At 45.2% G+C, this 19890-nt stretch overlaps 1 protein-coding gene across 4 annotated transcripts in view; it reads right to left on the bottom strand.

Annotated features, from left to right (window-relative positions):
* The window catches only part of DENND5A (DENN domain containing 5A), a 349938-nt gene that overhangs the window by 311427 nt on the left and 18621 nt on the right, over positions 1–19890 (bottom strand). For 2 of the 4 annotated variants that reach the window (XM_078680968.1, XM_078680967.1), the window contains exons 2-3: positions 1020–1091; positions 281–390 (exon numbers count right to left, since the gene is read on the bottom strand). In XM_078680968.1, the coding sequence (XP_078537094.1) occupies positions 281–390; positions 1020–1091 (182 nt within the window). The remainder of the gene's footprint in view (positions 1–280; positions 391–1019; positions 1092–19890) is intronic. The other 2 variants (XM_078680969.1, XM_078680970.1) reach the window with 1 other exon arrangement.

The following is a 19890-nucleotide window of genomic DNA, read 5'->3' as shown; positions in this document are numbered from 1 at the left end:
AAACATGTTTTGTAACAGAAAACACATGTACTGGCTAGTAGGCTTGACCTATAAGTTACATTGACGATATTAATCAAGCTAGGAATCTGAAAGATTATGGATATCAGTGAAGGTTATGATGCATTTGATTATTCCATAGAGAGCCACAATTCTGCGTTGTTGAAGCTTAGAAAAACTACCTATATTAAGCTGAAAGATATTTTGATTAAGCACAGCAGCCTCTTCCTCGTAGCAGACATGCCACTCAAGTACAAATTAAGTATAAAAATGTGATACAAACCATTCCCACTGCATCCTGATCATAAGGATTCCATTCTACATTCTCTGGGTAATGTGCAAGAACTCTGGACTTAAAAGTGCGTCTTAGAGGAGTCTGTTCAAAATTCTCCCCTAGAAGAAAACAACACAAAATAAAACACAAAAGTAACAATTATTTTGCATACTTCCATGTTCAAACAACAGGAAAGAAGGTAGAAAATCGAGGACAAAGACATAACAAGTTAGGAATAAAGTTTGCATGTCCGAGGGGAACACAGAACAGGAGAAGAAGTGCAGGTGTTATTGCAAAAAGAAAACCAAAAATAAGATTAGTAGCAGTGTACAAGATTATTCATTTGTGCCTTCCCTTAACTCAGAATCTTACAGAATTAGAACTGTAGTACCAAATCTGTGGATTACAGTTAACCAGACATTAAAACATTGTATATCTTGTTAAAAACATGTTTTAAGGTGTTTAAAGGAAAGCACAATCAGACAACAAACAACATGCATAAAACTTTAAAATTACAGACAAAACTAACATAGTGTAAATTTTGAAAACCAATGAAGGCTTTTGCTATTGTCGTCACAACAAAGCACCAAAGTAATATTAAAATCCACCACCTTCTACAGCACCCAACTTTGAAGAAAAGTCTGTGAAAAGAATCTTAAAGTTAAAAGTGGAAGTCCAAGAAATGCCACCAAGCAGGTGGCAGGAGAAGAAACAGAAAGACATTCTGCTTCATTTGGCGTTATTTTACCTTCAGCTGCACTTGATATAAAACGGCCGACACCATCTCGTGCTTTTGAAGCCTGTATGTACTCGCATAACGCTATATAACAGATAAAATAACAACACATTACAAAGTAATAAACTATAAACTTGAAAGTTACTAAATTATTGCAGTTGCCAAATTAAAAGTTATGCATACCGTCTTTCCAAGAAAACATTTTGACACCGTTTCTACGACGATGATACTGTCAACTAAGGCAGCTTGTTCAGAATGCCTGCATTGTAGTTGTGTATGACCAATCAACAAATATTATTGTGATCTTAACAGCAGTCAAAGTCACGATATTGAGATATATTATCCAATTGCATTGATTCCTGAGTTATAAGTGAAAGCCAGACAGAGATGGTAAGACACATTTGCAGACTGATCAATACTGCTGCATTCCTATTCTTACATGTCACGACGACTATGAGAAGTCGATAAATGAGAGACGATTGTTTCTGCTGCCAATGTAGATACTGTTCTCATTTCCCCTGAAGCTATCTCAACTGTTCTCTGGCATGTATTATTAAAGAGAGAGCTGCAAAATACGAAACCGCTCAAGAAAGGCATGATGAAACAGGGGTTTGGAATTAAGCATCTACTCCAGTTGTAGCTAATGAATAGAAGGTTTGTAGAGTACATGTTACACTACAGAATTGATGACTATATGGCTATATTCATTTTTTGTTTGAAATGTTTTCATATAGAGCTTAAAATGTATACAAATGTTAAAAAATATTAATATTTTAATACAAACAAGTTGGTTACCCAAAAAAATATATTTATATAATTGTAGGTAAATTGCTATAGATATGTGTATCACTTTACATGAATAGGAGCATTCAATTTAATTCAGTTGATATGCTTCGGAGGTTCAAGATTAATTGAATTCCAGTAGAATGTATGAAGAAATGAGTAAATTTAATATTTAAAAAGCAAACAGTTGTTCATAGGCATTCCAAGGGTGGCCGACAGTGCCTATCCTGTGTACGTGTACAATTATCAAAAATGTTCATGATCCACTTCTATCTTTTTTGCACAGCATAGCAAATATAATTTCATTGATGGGTCCAATACACAGGACTGGGGGACAGAGATATTGTCTAGTAATTGGAGAGGGCGTCACCTGGCTATTCAGGTGGGCTGTTCCTATGAGAAGCTGGGCCAGAACTAGTTTGCTTAAAGCAGTCCTCTATCTGGAAAAGTGGAAAAAACGGATAGATTGGAATGCTACTCATTTCCAGAGGTTTAGACTGATTGCAGCATGCCTCCAATCACCTTTTGTGTGTTTGCAGTAATTTACAGAGATAGACCATGGTGTAATGAAATTATGTCTATCTTTTATCTTAAATTCAACATTGTACTTTTGTTCTTAGGAGGAATGAACAATTAATTTAATTATATTCAATTTAAGAGTTAAAAAGATTTTGGCTTACTGTTTTTAATGGCTAGAGGTGTCTGCTAAAAAAAAAGATAAACAAACACTAAATGGTAAATACAATTATGTGTTTGTCATATTGAGTGTATCCAGTAAGAATATCCTGTAATGGCCAAAACCTCCTGTTATTATAAGAATAAACTTTCTTTCAAAGACGTGCTGCTAGTTAATAACAATAGAGGCAATATTAACCCCTTCGGTGCTGATGACGGCTCCCGGTCGTCATCAGTTACGGTGGGCGTGTGCTGATGACGGCCGGGAGCCGCATTGACCACGCCCGCGATCGGAATGTGCCGCACAGGCGCAGAATTCCGGCCGCGGTGGAGGGGGTTAAACAATTCACAACAATTCAGCACTTAGCACAAAGCCAATGCGGTCCTTTTACGTATGTAATGTAAAAACCATGCATTAGAATAGCATTTAGGCTAGTTTGCTACCCAAAAAAGAAAGTCTTTGGTTGCTAGTAATTTGTTGCCGGCAATCTTTTTTAATAGCTTAACATCTTAAATATTAAGTATATCTTATTTTAATTTCCCATTTAGATGTGTTAGTTTACCTGTTGAACCTTTAGATTTACAATTAGGAGAATTAGGTTTGGTCTTGCCCGGTTATTGAAAGGTATTCGGGAAAGTATAAATTACACTGAAGAGGAAAAGCATCCAAAAACCTGTGACATGCCTACTATGCCTGATGACCCGAAATAGAAGAAATAAACTAGGGAATAATGTCCCTGACCTAGCACTTGTTACCCCATACATTTGTACAGCAGAGGCCAGAAAGTCTGCTAGAGAGATGGGGTTGCAGTAATGGACGACATAAGTGTTGTTTTGGGTTAGGTGTAGGTCTGGGTGAAATTTTAATTATGCCTGCATAATTTATGTTATTTCGAGTCATGCGTGTTATGCAAAATTCCTGAAATTATGCCATTACATCACTCTGCATAATTACAAGCCATACATTAAAAATGTCCTGCAAATGCATGGGAACAGCAAAATCCAGTGGCTGTTGTTCGTGAAGCTTTTGATTTTATGCACTTTTTTAACTCCAAACTTTTTGTGGCGGGGACACATTTAGAGCTAAAATGTATGACGAAATGACAGATTTGCATTACACATAATTACGGGTAATTTCACGTAATGTTGCACTCCCTGGTTAGGTGGAAGAGAGGTACTCGGATGAGAAAGACACGAAAGCACAGATAACAAAAGAACTGAATTAAGAGATACTATTAGCCTTTATGAACACCACAGTAGATGATAAACTGCCTTACGTGCACTAGGCAATAGAAACTGGGGTCTGTGTATGCCTCCCTTTGGCAAGGAAGGTTCATTGGGAAGTGGCTGGGAGATATCAGGACCCCCCTAAATGCACTCCTTGTGGTTCTGCTAGCCCCTACACATTCAGTAACTAATATTTATCCCTATAGCACTGCACGACATGATTAGTTCTCTCAGTGCACAAGGTTTATAACTTTATATGAGTGAGTGAAATGCTGCATTAGCAAAATAGCTGTTTGTTTAATTTACATGAATATCACACTGCAACACTGACAAACTTAATCTATGATTATAGTTATGTATTATTTCATCTCAAACATGGAAAAAACGTAATAAACTTAGTTGCAAAAAAGGATCTCACATGGCGAGACCTATTGACTTTGCAAATGCTTGTTTTCATTGAGCGAGCACATCTGCGCCATTGAACAGGCTACCAACATGTAAACAAATAGATTCTTAGATATGCAGGAACTGGTGAGGTTTTTGCTGTGTGCTTTGCTCAAAATAGCATTAGAGGTTGATCTCTGAATTGGTCTAATAAATCTTTTGAGGGTTACTGGCTGGCTATATACATACTATAGGAAGGTCCTGTGTAAATCAGGGCTAAGTGTTTCTTATTTGTGCCAGGTACAATGGTCAATGTAGGGTCACTTGAATTGTAAACACTTGGCTATTGGCAGTCAGTGGAGGGCAGGCAGGACAAAGTAATTTGCCTTGAAATCCAGCAAGAGGTGTGCTTCAGTTTTGAATGAGGAACAAAGGCAGGACAAGGTACATGCTGAGGCCATAATAAAGTCTGGACAAGGTGGTTAACAAAGATGACTTTATGCGAGAACATTAGTGTGAAAGAATGGAAGAAGGATAAAGATAGGAAGGACCGGGGCAAACACTGACTGACAGTGATTAAACTGGAAGTAGTAGGACAACTACTTTTGGGTTAGAAGATTAAAAGGAGGTATGGAAGGAACTGGTGTGGTGGAGGAGGAACAGAGATGGAGGAGGAACAGAGAGAACGTGGAAGGACAGAAAGAGGGAAGAACATTCAGTGGAGGTAACGGACTGGAAGGAGTCGAAGAGGGTCAGGTCCAGATGCAGCAGGAACATCTATGGAGGAAGATCAGAGGGACAGAAGATGGGATGCTACAGAGCAAGGAACAGAACCGAGTGAACTGCAGGAGGAGGCCAGGGCCACCATTTCAACCACCTCACAGGATTAGAGGAGGCAAAGTGATAAGAACAGTGTGGCCACAGCTAACAACCCTGGCAGTGGGGGGGAGCGTGCACGGAGTCGCTCCAGAAGAGAGGACGATGGGCTCCCATCTGCCCCGGTTCATGAAGGGAACCGTGTCTATAGGTTAGTGTGAGGGAATTCTTAGAACTGAAGAGACCCGAGGGAGCAGGACGAGAACATTCCCAAGGATTAAAAGACATATGACTTATTTTTGTTTGCAAACGAGAAAGTTTAATTGAAAATACTTCCGTATCTAAGTACTTTGGAAGTGCAAATTAAAATAAAGAGAGAAAGACCTTATTTTGGAACTGCATCTAGCTAATGGTCATATCACATAAGAAAGATGTTTTTTGTCTCCTCTGCTGTTTCTACCCCCTTTCTCTGTATTTCTCCATCACAATTTGCCTTCCCTGCCCTCGGCTGTTCATAAGACAATACCGCAATAGATGTATTCTAGCTACTCACATCTGGCTCTGATTCTCTCGAAATTATTACTTTCGCTCCCTCACTCTTGTGGACACTGAAGACTTTTATACCTATATGGAGGCCATTCCAACTGCCAGACCCCATTTGGAGGGCCACGGAATAGGCAGGGGCTACTGGTCCCGGACTATAATGGTGAATCCTGTTTGCACTGGTGTCCTGGAACCCGTCCTACCATGTATCTGCAAACTGGGCCAAGTACAACCCTTTCCACTCTTGACTATCATGGTGGCGAGGGCAGGGAGTCACAGATTTCTCAGGGTAGTGGGGGAGGGAGAGCTCAGAGCTCAACATTTAACCAACTGACATAGTAAGGTAGTGTACAACACAGAAAATAAACTACTTTTAATCCAACAGTAGAACTCGATATTGTATTGTGCAGTTCATTGAATATGACGTACAGGGTTGCAGGATGATGCGTTCTATGGCGAGGCACTATAAACCCATCCAATCTCTGAAGCCATTCTCTTTATTTACAAGAGCCAAGAGTTCCTCCACTACCGGGGAAAGTTGCTTCCTCCATGCTGAATCTTCTAACCATAATCTCGTGAGCAGTGGCAGCCCCATGGCTACGCAATTCAGGCTCTACTCTCAGCGGTGATGCGGTCCCTCACTTGCATCCAACTGGCAGGTGATACACTACTAGCCTAAAATGGACACAGCTAACTCCAGCAACTGTGTGGAGAGGTTTGAGAGTCCTTTTCACAGCACTGGGCTTCTCCTGTCACACTCTCTTTGGTTATCAACTTTCTCTGGGTTTCCCTTACAGGGAACACACACAGGCCTCTTCTCCTGGACAGTTTCTCCTCCTGCAGGCCAGGCACACTCACTACCCTCTCCTAGAAAACAGGAAGGCTTCTAGGCTCTCGAAGCAGACCCTCAACTCTTTCAGTAGAAACGGCTGACTTCAAGTGATGTCCATTACGCTCTGGGAGGCCGGCTGTCAGACGGACACCAGCCCTAGTTACGTAGCAGCTCTTTGAGTACTCTGCAGAGCTCTCTTTTCATTGGTCAGGAGGAAATTTGCACAGGAAAAAGGAGGGGTGGGTGGGGTGGTCCCACTTGTATACACATTTCGTTTCTCCACTGTCTCAAGCGTCCGAACCGGTTTGCATTGATTCTCTTTCAAGTGACATTTTCAAATTGTTCTGCAGATGCAACCTCTGTGAAAAGTCACAACAGGTAGCACTGAGGCTGGCCCCATGCAGGAGTGTCCATCAATCTGGACACAATGAGGTGTGAAGTTCATGCAGCTGGCTGCCGTTAGCGTTCCTGAAACAGTAACTAGAGGCAGACAAAAGGGCAGGTCAGGTTAGGAACCTCCTCACCTTGAACAACCGAAACTGCAGTCCTACCCTTCATCCCTACCATTTACCTAATGGCAGCGCTCTGGAAATACTAATCAACAACCCATTGATTACAAAGTTTTCATGAAATGTCTAGAGATGCACTATCGCTATCTTCCTCACGTCAGTGCCTGTATTTCCACTGTACAGCCACAGGAATGGAGCCAATATATTTCCACTGAAAGACATAAATGTGTATAGGAGGAAGGCTTACAACAAATTTAACCACAGGTAATTTCCCGGGGTAGCATTCCAACTCATTGTTCTTTTGCCCACCATGCCACCTCAGTTTGTGCCCAGCCCTGTGAAAATCAGTCTTGAACCTGCTCCAGCGGGAACAACTTAGTCCGCACTACCAGGCCAGGTCCTCCTTGAACAGGAACACAAGCAAACCAAGAATGGTTTTGACCTGATTGGCGCTGCCACTGCTGCTTAAAGTGATACATCTGGAGCATGGACTGTAGTTCACTGTCAACTATGCGGGCACGCATGGTGCACCCACCAAGGTCGCAGGACATGTCTCTGGAGACCTCACATACTCAGAGGAAAGCCTAGACCTCTGCATCCACATTAGATTAGTGTGGCGCTAGGACCAAACTAAAGGCAGGATACCATGTTTGCATGCAGTCCTGTACTGATGGCAGTGGAACACGCTCATATACCAATGCAGAGGACCCTCCTGTCCTTGAACCAGAGCTGCCTGCTCCCTGTGCTAGCGTGCACCATTTGAACGCCTGTGGTGTTAACATACTTCACCTGATTTTCCAGCTCATTTCTTTGTAGCTGATGGCAGGCATACACTACTGCTTAAATCAACTAAGGAATACATTTTTAAAAACGGAATATAAACTCAGGCTCTCGATTCATGTCAACTATTCTCCAATATTAATAGTCTACTATCTCTGACTCTTCTCTCAATATAGTGCCGATAACTGTGGACTATTTCATTTCTTGCATTCCCGGATTTGTGTTTTTCTTCTTTCCTTCAAACTCTTATTACCCCATTAGCATGTTTTCATCTATTCCAGGAATTTTGGAAAAGTACGGGGCCCCTGAATATGTAGGATAAACCCTATCAAGGAATACAACTAATGAGAAAGGGAGGGAGGGTTTAAATGGCATCACCAAGCTCAGTGTTAGGCACTAAACTATTTTGTTCATGAAAAAACTAAAGACCACAGACTATATAACACACTAAGAGATAGAAGGATAAGAAGGTTTGTTATTTTATTATTCTCTTTAACAGTTTTTTTGGTCTATTCCAGGCACATCTCATTTATCTGGATTTTCTTCTCCGATTCTAGTCTCCCTACCTCCTGTTTCACATTCTGAAGTTCTAGCTCTACTTCAGGCTGTCAGAACAACGGGTTCTTCTACAGATTCTTTCCCATCAACACTGGCAAACCCCTTGTTCGCACCACCTAATACTTATGTGGTTTGCTTGTTTAACCTGTCTCTGTCTGCTGTATCTTTTCCTCCATCTTTTAAAAATGCAAAAATTCTTCATTTTCTAAAGCAATCATTAGTTGATCCCAATGCCCCTTCTAACTACAGGCTTATTTCCCTTCTCCCAAACCTTTCCAAAAATTTTGGAATGAGTAGCTACTCTCAGTTTTCATTCTTTTTTAATATCAAACTTCTTTTTTCTGCTCAATCTGGATTTCCGCTTTGATACTCTACCGAAACTACCTTGTTTTCTGTTTGCAACGTTCTACTCCGGACATGTTATGTCAAATAATCTTCTATTGTAATTATTCTTGATCTCTCTGCAGGCTTTGAATCAGTGAACCACTCTATTCTCCTGTCTGCTTTACCTGCCTTAGACTTTTGTTTCTTTCTCAAGGCTTTCATCTTCCTCTCTGACCATCTATTTTGGACCTCCTGGAAAGGCTTTGCTTCCTCACTCTATCCACTAAAACCAAGTACCATAAGGTTCAGAACTTGGCTTGCACGTTTTTTCTCTCTACTCATTTCTCTTTTATAAATAATTTCTTTTCATGTCCCGGAGCCCACTGTTACACGCTAGTCTCATAAATGTTCTTCTCTTTCTCATATTTCTCTGACTTGCAACAGGACAAGTAGCTACTTGCATTTTGGATATTGAGGCCTAGACAGGCATGTTTCCAAAAACTGAATTCCAACAAAACTGTGAAACTTTACTTTCCAGCGGACTCTATCTTCTACCTCCCCCTGTTACCTTGCATCCTACTGCCATCCCATACTCCATTATTGCCCGTGACCTGGAGTTCAGTTTGATTCTTCTTTGGACTTTGAACCTCAAAAACACCTCAGTCACCAAATCCTCTCAGTTTCACCACTCCAAACTTCGCAAACTTCAAATTTGTATTTGTCTTCCGGGAAAATTTGGTTACAAGTCCTGGTTTTGTCTTGTGTATATGTATTTCGGGCCTGCCATAGGGTCTGGTAATCCCAATATCATCTATTCAAAGCTCTTGTGTTCTTTGTCTTCTCTACCCATCGCTGTGCTAGAATGGTTCTTGTTGTCTGCGCCAGCAACAGTCGTTGATATCTTCTCTTTAATGAAAATATCCTGTTGTTTGCATTTGTTTCAAATGGCATCACTACTTGGCTATATCTTAGTTGTGTACCTTAATTTCTACAATTGTACCTAATTGCGCTCGCCTTCTTATGTATACGTGCATCACTCTGTAAAAGCATTATAATAAACTGCATAAATATACATCCGGCTGGGGAATCAAAGTTATTTCTGGGACAAGATGGATGCCAGGATTTCTGACCAAGGAAGGCGAAGGACTGTCAGTCAGGTGATGATGGCCAGTACCGGACCACAGAACTTCAGACAATCTTTGTGCATGCAGCATTGGATTGCTCTTGTGCACTGGATACATTATTGTTAATGTGTTGTGCAAATTGATACAAATATTCCAGAATTCCAACATCCAGACAAAGGGCTATCTTTAGAAGAGATAAGGAGAACACCTGCCGAAAAATTAATAACAATTGGGTGAGGATCTGTTCCTGTGTGCTTTGAGGGTTTAGTACCGCTGGTTGAAAAGTTTCACACTGACATTTCTGATGGAGTGAGCGCTGAGCACACTTAATATTGTTGGGATCTACAGAACATACGGGCATCATTTAAAGGTGGCTGGTAATGTGACATTCCTTCTTCTCCCTTCCAAGCACATACCTTGCCACAAATATGTTTAAAAAAATTAAAAAATCTCCACCGGTGAAAGTAATGAATGATTCACGTTTTATGCTGTCATGGTGAAGACGAGAAAGAAAATAGCCAGACATTGAAATAATCTAAGTTCACAACCCTCTCTATCTCATATTTGCAACTGGGAAACATGTTTGTAAGTTAGATCTTCCACCCATATTGATGATCACAGGTTTAATATCAGAGCATTCTTTTAAATCAGAAAAATGTGAGGACACAGCGTTCAAAATTGGAGAAAGTAGAGCTACATCACCTGCCCGTAACAGCATGCTCAACAATGAGAACATCTAATCTATTTTCTGTCCATAAGGAGTAGTTTCTGTCCTGTAACTCCAGTTCTGTAGTAGGGGTATCTCTGTTATAGTCATAATCTAGTGAATAGTCCCGCCCATGTGCGTGGACCCCGGAGCAATCAAAAATAATCTCTTAAGAGTGTCGAAAAATGCAGAAATGCACAGACACTTAAGAGAGAATTTAAAGACAAATAATGCAGCCTAGAAGGCTACACTGTCCAGTACTTCAACTAGAAATTCCACCATAAAAATCCACAAAACAGCAAAGCCTGTCCAGATTTCCCTTGCTTTCACAGCAAAATCCCTCAGGAATGATAGAGAGAAGAACCTGGACAGACAAGCCCCATAGGCTACGTAAACAACTAGAGAGAAAGGGTCTCTGGGAGCACTCCCCGACCCCTGTATTTTAATTATATTTCAACAACACGAGAGTGCTTAATGGAATAAATACGGTATACAAGTGACCATATCCCTGTTTAGCTAAACCCTAATGAGGTGTAGTAAACTAAGTACAGTGCATGTCGACCTTTTAAATTTTGGACACTGTGGTTCTATAACAAACCCAAGGCGTGTCCCCACTGTTTTTAATACGATCGGCTTGTCCATTAATAAAGTCTATTCTGGGCATAGCCGTGACTTTTTAATTATGCACACTCACCACGAACACTTTTTGGTTTTGTAAATATAATTCAAAAAAATTTTCACAGCTCCGCTGCACCAGCAGGCGTCGTAGCACGCAGGAGGGGATAGTCGGTCCCTCCTGCGAGAACCCTATGATGAAGCATGTCACCTCTAGGGTGAGTGAGGGTTCGTTTTAGAAAAAAAATATTTTTTCTGGTGTTATCTCTTGGTTATTCTTATTCCTTTCTGCACTGTACTTAGTTTACTACACCTCATTAGGGTTTAGCTAAACAGGGATATGGTCACTTGTACACCGTATTTATTCCATTAAGCACTCTCGTGTTGTTGAAATATAAGCCCCATAGGCTGCCATTATGTGGCTCAGAATAGGATACTGTGCCTTTAAGAGAACTTTCCAGAACTTCACAGTATCCCAGAATGCCTTGCAGGTCCCAGTTACTTTCAGTTCTTTTTGAAGGCGTAACACGCCAGACCTGTAGCATTCCTTACATGAAAAACTCTCTCCACCGGAGAGGAGGGCGGGCGCTTATGACTATAACAGAGATACCCCTACTACAGAACTGGAGTTACAGGACAGAAACTACTCCTTCTGTAGTAGGGGATCTCTGTATATAGTCATAATCTAGTGAATAGAATGGCAAGCCCATCCCCACACCAAGCGGCGGTGGAGAAAGAAGAAATAACGCCACTATTGTGCGAACAAATTCCGCAGCGAAGCCTGCCCAACCTGAGCGTCTGCCCTGGCATCAGCGTCCAGGCAGTAATGCTTAGCAAAGGTATGGACCGACTTCCAAGTGGCCGCCTTGCAGCTCTCTGCAATGGGAACATTACGAAGCATAGCTGTCGTGGCAGCTTTGCCCCTGGTGGAATGAGCCTTAGGTTTGCCCCCTAAGGTCTTATTAGCTTTGTAGTAACACAATTGTATGCAGGACACAATCCACCTCAAGATGGACTGTTTAGAGGTAGCAAGACCTGTCCTGACCGATCCATAATTGACGAACAATTGGTCTGACCTACGAATATCTTTGGTTTTATCCAGATAAAATTTCAGCACCCTCCTAGCGTCCAGGGAATGCAAAGACCTTTCCGCTGGAGATGAAGGATTCTGAAAGAACGTAGGCAAAGTTATAGTCTGGTTGATATGAAAATCAGAAACAACCATGGGAAGAAACTTAGGGTGAGTACGCATAACAACCTTAGCAGCATGAAATACAGTATAAGGTTCTTGGCAACACAATGCCTGAATTTCACTCACCCTGCGGGCCGATGTGATGGCCACAAGGAATGCCGCCTTCCAGGACAGGTGCTGCAACGAAGCCTTATGAATTGGTTCAAAAGGCTCCTTCATCAATCTGGACCGCACCACATTCAAGTCCCACGAAGGCGAAGGAAGCCTGACAGGAGGGAACACTTTCTTCAAGCCTTCCAAAAAATCTTTGATCACAGGGATCTGGAAAAAGGAAGTCTGTGAAGGGCATTTCCTGTAGGCAGTCAAAGCCGCCAGATGAACCTTAATGGAATGGACATTAAGGCTAGACTGCGCCAGATGTAGCAGATATGGAAGGATGACATCCTCCTTGCATGTCGTAGGGTCATAGTTCTTAGACTTGCACCAGATACAAAACCTCTTCCACTTGTAAGCATAAGAAGTCCTAGTGGAAGGACGCTTAGCCTCCTTCAGTATGTCCATACAATCCTCTGGGAGATTCAGATGGCCATATTGCACTATTTCAGGAGCCATGCCGCCAAACTCAAAGACGAGAGGTTGGGGTGCACCATCCGCCCCCCGAACTTCGTGAGAAGGTCCGGCCTGCACGGCAGCTTCATGTGAGGAAGGAGGGACCGGTGAAGCAGGTCCGTGAACCACCACTGTCTGGGCCATTCCGGGGCAATCAGAATCATCCTCGCCCTGGATTGGGACAGCTTGATGAGAACCGTAGGAATCAGGGGAATGGGTGGAAAAGCGTACAGAAAGCTGTTCGACCAGTTGATCCATAACGCGTTCCCCAGCGTCCCCGGCTGGTAGTACCTGGAGGCGAAGCCTCGGCATTTGCTGTTTTCGGCGGTGGCGAACAGATCTACGTCTGGAGTTCCCCACCTTGCGAAGACTTCTCCTAGTACTTCGTCGTTTATGACCCATTCGTGGCATTCCTGAATCAGTCTGCTCAGTTCGTCTGCCTGAACATTCTGCACACCTGGCAGATGGGTGGCCGTTATCGACAGTCCTCGGGCCAGAAGCCAGTGCCAGATCGCCTGCGCCTCCTGCGACAGAGTGCGGGATCTCGAGCCCCCCTGCTTGTTGAGGTAATACATCGTGGTCGTATTGTCCGTCTGTACAAGCAGAGAGTTGGTCTGAAAGGACGGATGAAAGGCCTTCAGTGCCGAGTGAACAGCTCTGAGTTCCAGGAAATTGATGTGGTACGTGGACTCCGTCGGGGACCACGTCCCTTGAATCTGTAGGTCTCCGGAGTGCGCTCCCCAGCCCTGGAGAGAAGCATCCGTCACGATAGTCTGTGTGGGAATGTCCTTGTGGAAGGGAACCCCTCTGAGGAGATTCTCCGCTGAACACCACCACTTCAGAGACTGAAGAGCATGTAGAGACAGTCGTATTTTGTCGTCCCAAGATCCCCTCCTCTGGTCCCACTGATCCTCCAAGCACTCCTGCAGCGGTCTCATGTGCAGCTGCGAATGTGGCGTCAGGAAGATGCAATAGGCCATCGAACCCAGCAGCGAAGACACCGTCCTCACTGTCGTAGATGGAGTGGACATGAGAGCCTGAGCCTTCCGAAGGAGTGATAAACGTCGCTCTTCCGAAGGAGACACGCTTGCTGACAGCGTATTGATGGAGGCTCCCAAGTACTGGATGCACTGGACCGGAGTCGGGACAGACTTGGACATGTTGATGTGCAACCCCAGCTTGTTCAAGAGAACGCACGTCTTCTGGAAGTGTGCCTGAGCTTCCGAGAAGGAGGAGGCCTTGATCAACCAATCGTCCAGGTACGGGTAGACAAACACCTTGTTCTTCCTCAGGTGTGCCGCTACCACTGCCATGCACTTCGAGAATGTCCTGGGCGCAGACTTCAGCCCGAATGGAAGCACCGTGTACTGATAGTGATTGGTGCCGACTTGAAATCGCAGAAACTTCCTGTGTTTGCATGCAATGGGCACATGGAAGTATGCATCCTGTAGGTCTACGGCACACATTCAATCTCCCCGTTGCAACAAAGGGTAGATCTGATGCAACGACAGCATGCGAAACTTTTCTCTGCGAATCCACTTGTTTGCCTGACGCAAGTCCAGAATGGGCCTGAACTCGTTCTTGTCCTTCTTGCGGACCAGAAAGAACCGGGAGTACAGACCTCTTCCTCTTTGAGACAGAGGTACTTCTTCTATCGCCCTTTTCCTTAACAGGATATCGGCCTCCGCCTGCAGCTCGCGCAGCTGGTACTGCGAGCTGACCGGAGGAATCGATGGAGGAGGGCTGATGAACCGAAGACTGTATCCATTGCAAACAATATTCAGCACCCACTTGTCCTGAGTAATTTTTCTCCACTCTGACAGAAAAAATTGAACACTTCCCCCCACCGGAGCGGGTAACGGACGAAGGGGAAGTAACCGCTCAGGGTCGAGACCCGGCCGGGCCCTTGTTCGCGGTAGAGGACTGCTGTCCACCTCTACCCCTTTGGCGTTTCTGGAAGGGTCTCCGGAACTGCTGCTGTTGTTGCTGCTGCTGTTGTCCCGAAGACTACCCTCTTCCTTTCCCCTGCGAGCCGAACCGCCGTTGGAACTGACGGTAGGGTTTCTTGTCCTTGGGCTTCTCCAAGCCCACAGCCGTCAGGGTTTCCGCCTCGGCCTTCATCCGGGCCATTTCGTCGTCTGCGTGTTTACCGAAGAGCGTGCCTCCGGAAAACGGCAGATTGGCCACTCGCTGTTGCGCCTCAGGCTTGAGTGACGTAAGCCTGAGCCACGCATGGCGACGTTGGTTGATACCGTGGCAGTAGCCATGTGCAGCCAACAAGGAGATATCCTTATCCTTATCGCCTGTTTCGAGACCAGCATCCCCTCCTTGACGATTTCCATGAAGGCCTCCTTCCTGTCACGCGACACAAGGTCCGCAAACTGTTCCATGGAATCCCACAGCGCACGGTCATACCGTCCCAGTAATGCCGAGTCGCTGGAAGCCTTCATCGTGGTAGAAGAAGTCCCACAGGCCTTCCTTCCCGCCGAATCAATCCAGCGGCTCTCTTTATCCAGAGGCACGGTGGAGGACAGGGAGGTAGAATGTTGCTTCCTGGCCGCCGTCACTATCACTGAGTCGGGCACTGGGTCCACCCTTAAGAAGGCAGGGTCCGAGTCAGGCGCCCTGTATTTCTTCAGAAGCCTGGACGGGGCAGCCTTCACCACCGCAGGCGTAAGAAACAGCTCTTGTGCAGGTTCGACCAGTCCTGGCACCAATGGCAACAGAGGGCGAGACAGGTGCTTCTTGTGCAAAGTTTCAAATATCACGGACGTCGTAGGTGTAGGAGCCGTCACCGTGATACCCAACTTCGCAGCCCCCCTCAGGAGAACCTCCTGGAATGTACCGATGTCGTCGATCGGAGACACCCTAGTCTCCGGGGAATCGGACAAGGTAGGTGAATAGGAACGGGTCCTAGATGTCGTACGGGACCTGGACCTATGCCTCCTATGGCGATGTCTAGATCGGGTGGAGGACCTGTGTCTGCTCCTCGATCGGTCTCTCCGTCTGGAGCGCGATCTCGATCTCCTGGGCCTTGGACGTTCAGCCGGTTTCCCCGGGACGGCCGTCTTGGGCTTGGGTGGTTCCTTAGACTTAGGAGTCTGGGCTTCGGTGGTTCCTTAGACTTAGGAGTCTTCTTGGGAGGGGTCGGGAGCCTGGGCAACGAGACCGACCTCAGTGGAACCGGTGGAGGCTTCACAGGCACAGGGGTTTGAGGTCCTGTAGGAAGCGCAGCCAGCGGAGGTAACGGAGGAGGGGTTGGAGCCCTCGGATGCGGACCTCTTGGCAACTGAGGAGGAGGCGTAACAGACTTCTCCGGAGTATACACCTCCGAGTACACCGATCCCGGTGACCCATCATCCTTCCCGGACTGAGGGGAGCCCCCCACAGTCCTAGGTCGCGCAGCACGATCCCTCGACGCCGACGACCGGTGACCAGACGTCGAACGCAGGTCCCTCGACGGCGAGCGCCCCTTCGGCGTCGACCGTCTCATCAGCTTCGGCGTCGAACGCCTGCCCCGTCTCGACGTCGACCCGGACCATCTCGACGACGATCCTCTGTGTCTCGAATGCGATCTCTTGCGCCTCGACGGCGACCGCGACCGCCTCGACGTCGACTTCGTATGCCTCGACGTCGACTTCGTATGTCTCGACGTCGAACTCGACCGCTTCGACGGCGACCTCTTCCGCCTTGACGGCGACCTCTTCCTCGACGGCGAACGCTTCTGTCTCGCCGGCGATCTCTTCCGCTTCGACGGCGGTCTCGACGACTAGGATCCCCTCGGCGACGATGATGTCCTGTCTCTCGACGGCGATCGGCGGTGTCGCCTCGACGGCGAGTGCCGACGCCGGACCCGTCGACGCCGATCACTCGACGCCGAAGACAACGAAGAAGAAACCGCCATGGGGTTCGACGGCGGCCTATGCAAATCCCTCAACGTCGATGGGCGACGTTTTCTCGACCCAGAGCCCTGGGGAGACGGGGAGTCACCCTTGAACCTCCCTCTCGACGTCGTGGTGGGTGCCACCGACCCAGACGGAGAATGGGGACGTTTGCTGGACTTCCTGCCCCTGGGGAGCCCCCCAGAGGCCTCAGCATGGGCAAATGAAGTCCCACCAGACCCAACTTGCGCCTTCAGCCTTCTTTCTTCGAGGCCCTGAAGCCTGATCTTCATTCTGTCCTTCAGGGTCCTGCCAGAGAAGCCTTGACAGATCTCACACTCCTCTGGGATGTGGGAAGAGGGAAGGCAGAGGATACACACCTCATGGGGGTCTGACTTGGCCTTCTTCCTGGAGCACTCCGGGCATTTGTCAAATAATGCAGGCATTATGGACAACAAAAGGGTGCAAAAAACCAAGAAGAAAGGCACCAAAGTACTTTAAAAGTACCCAAAATCGAATTTAGTGAAAAAACACCCTTGAAAAGGGAGAGCTCAATGCTCCAGGGTCCTGGTTGCAGGAGCTGGAAAAAAGAACTGAAAGTAACTGGGACCTGCAAGGCATTCTGGGATACTGTGAAGTTCTGGAAAGTTCTCTTAAAGGCAGAGTATCCTATTCTGAGCCACATAATGGCAGCCTATGGGGCTTGTCTGTCCAGGTTCTTCTCTCTATCATTCCTGAGGGATTTTGCTGTGAAAGCAAGGGAAATCTGGACAGGCTTTGCTGTTTTGTGGATTTTATGGTGGAATTTCTAGTTGAAGTACTGGACAGTGTAGCCTTCTAGGCTGCATTATCTGTCTTTAAATTCCCTCTTAAGTGTCTGTGCATTTCTGCATTTTTCGACACTCTAAGAGATTATTTTTGATTGCTCCGGGGTCCACGCACATGGGCGGGACTATTCACTAGATTATGACTATACACAGAGATCCCCTACTACAGAACCATATTTTTTATGAAAAGACAAAAAACAATACAGCCACTGTGTACCCCGTCTCACATCCTGTATTAGAATGCTTCCTTCCCATCTTACATAGACCACATAAAACATGTTATCTTTGACAACATAATGCATTATGGGAGCTGTAATCTTAGTTAGACTTCATTTAGTGAATTGAGCTGATACACCTCAGAGTACCGATGTTTAGCAAAATAGGCTAGGCATGGCGAGGAGAGAAAGGCGAGGGAGTTATTTTAAAGGGGTTTTTCAAAGAATATCGCAATGGGGAGAATCATATTGGCTTCCATAAATACCGTCCAAGAAATTGAGGCTGTGATGCCTCTTTCAAGAGTGACTTATTTGATAGTAAGTAAGATAATCCAGTAGCACAGCTTGATTGTAATTTATTGTGGGGACATTCATATTGTCCTAACTTCTGGCTAGTGTCCAACCTTGATGGGAACAATCATCTCGTAGTACCCAGCCTGGATACAGAACTAGAGTAGTATACTGAAAAACAGGCAGATAGGGCTAAAATTATCTTTTTGCACTTCTTGTCCTTTTTTGTGACTAAACTGAACGAGTACTGCTGCCTTGAAAATACCACAGTGCGTGAGATAAGGACAGCATTTATAATATCAGCAACCACGAAAACGTATGAGTTCCAATCATTCCTAAATGAGCCCAAATAAATGTAGTCTACCTCAGAAGCCTCTATAAGGAAAGTTGTGTGAACTTCTAAAATGATGTGTCTCAAAGGCAATCTCAAACTAGTGTATAGAAGTGAATGGTGGAAGCTGCTGTCGCAGTAGACATGGCCTGGGATCAAGAAGATATGGCCATGGAAAGAGAGACACTGATGTGGACAATCATGTCCATCCACCAGCACACTATTTATGCCTGCCTACGTCCGTCAACTTGAGAGATGATGGATGGAATCTAAATCCTCCAGAATATCCATCTTACGTGTAAAGTACTGCAGGAGGTTTTGGAAGAGGGATAAAATGTAATTAATTCTCTTGGCTAACCTGACCAAAGTATGAAGAGCCAAACAAATCCTTTTTTTGGAGAAAAAAAAATTCCCAAGAGCAACAAAAAAAACAGCCTAACTTTAACAAAATAAAACAGTCTCCTTTTAATCTCATTTCTCGGGTACTTCATTCAGATACATTCTTCTTTCTTTCTTTTTTTCTCGGTTTCTTTCTTTAGCAATTCTGGAAATAATGAATTACCACCATGCCAAAGTATCCTTCTGAGTTTTCTCTCCGATGTTGTCAGTGTCACTGTGATCACAGGTCTCCCACATTACCATTGTCCTCCACTTCCTCATCTACCAATCAGGGTTTGATGTAAGGGAGCTCAAGAACTACCCCCACGCCTTCAGAAAAGGCAAAGTGCCACGTATGGGTCTAGGGTGCAGACCCAGAATACACTCTTCCGTATTTATTACTACTAGGTAGTTAACCATTAGACATATTGTCCAAGTCCCCCTTGGGCAAAACTCTCCTTCCACGTGAATCAAGTCTGCCCTAGGAGTGGGAAATCAGCAGTTTTCGTCAGAGCAATGCAGGTAGGGTTTATGCAGAATTACAGGTGTAAATGTAGCCTCTGTGTCAGCCTTCCCATTGGGTATATCTAAAACTTACAATGGTGGCTGTTACGTTGGTGTAGCACAGGGCCCTGGTCCAGGTGTTCTCAAGTCATCCCTCTCTGTGTGTTTGCATTCCATTTTTCCTTAGCACTCAACTGCTGTTCTGGCCCCTCTCTGCTGTGGGTGGTATATGTATGGAGGGTACTGGCCTTTTGCCATCTCTTCGAGCCAGCAGGGTGCCAAGGAGTCAAACGTCAGGAGGTCTTTCCAAAAAGCTTTCTCAGAGGTGCCTGCACTTTTATGCCAATTTAGCACAGAAAAGGACCTGGAATGCCAGCATCACAAATACTTTTCTACCATGCCCAGATGAAATTATCATTGTCACAAAGATCAAGGTGTGTAGGTCATACGCCATGGATCCATCCCACATTTTCAGCTTCAGGCTTCAGCTCCGTAAGTCATGGATAGCACCACGGCAATTCCTCATGGAAAAAGTGGCTGTTAGGAACTGGTCATGTTCCAGTGCCATTTGCCGACCCAGTGTAACTCTAGGTACGCTGCTTCTCTCACCATCCCTGGCATGGACATGAACAACTGGTCCAATGGCCCTCATCCATGATAGTCATTGAATAGCTGCTTCTCCTGGTTAGGTATCTCATACAATGAGAAGACCAAGTGCTGAACCTGCTCCGCCAGGTGATACGTTTTTTAAATCTGGTAGTACGAGTCCTCCCCTATTA

The sequence above is a fragment of the Lissotriton helveticus genome, chromosome 3_1 (assembly GCF_964261635.1).
Source record: "Lissotriton helveticus chromosome 3_1, aLisHel1.1, whole genome shotgun sequence".
Taxonomy (NCBI): domain Eukaryota; kingdom Metazoa; phylum Chordata; class Amphibia; order Caudata; family Salamandridae; genus Lissotriton; species Lissotriton helveticus.
This window is presented reverse-complemented; position numbering and strand designations above follow the sequence as displayed.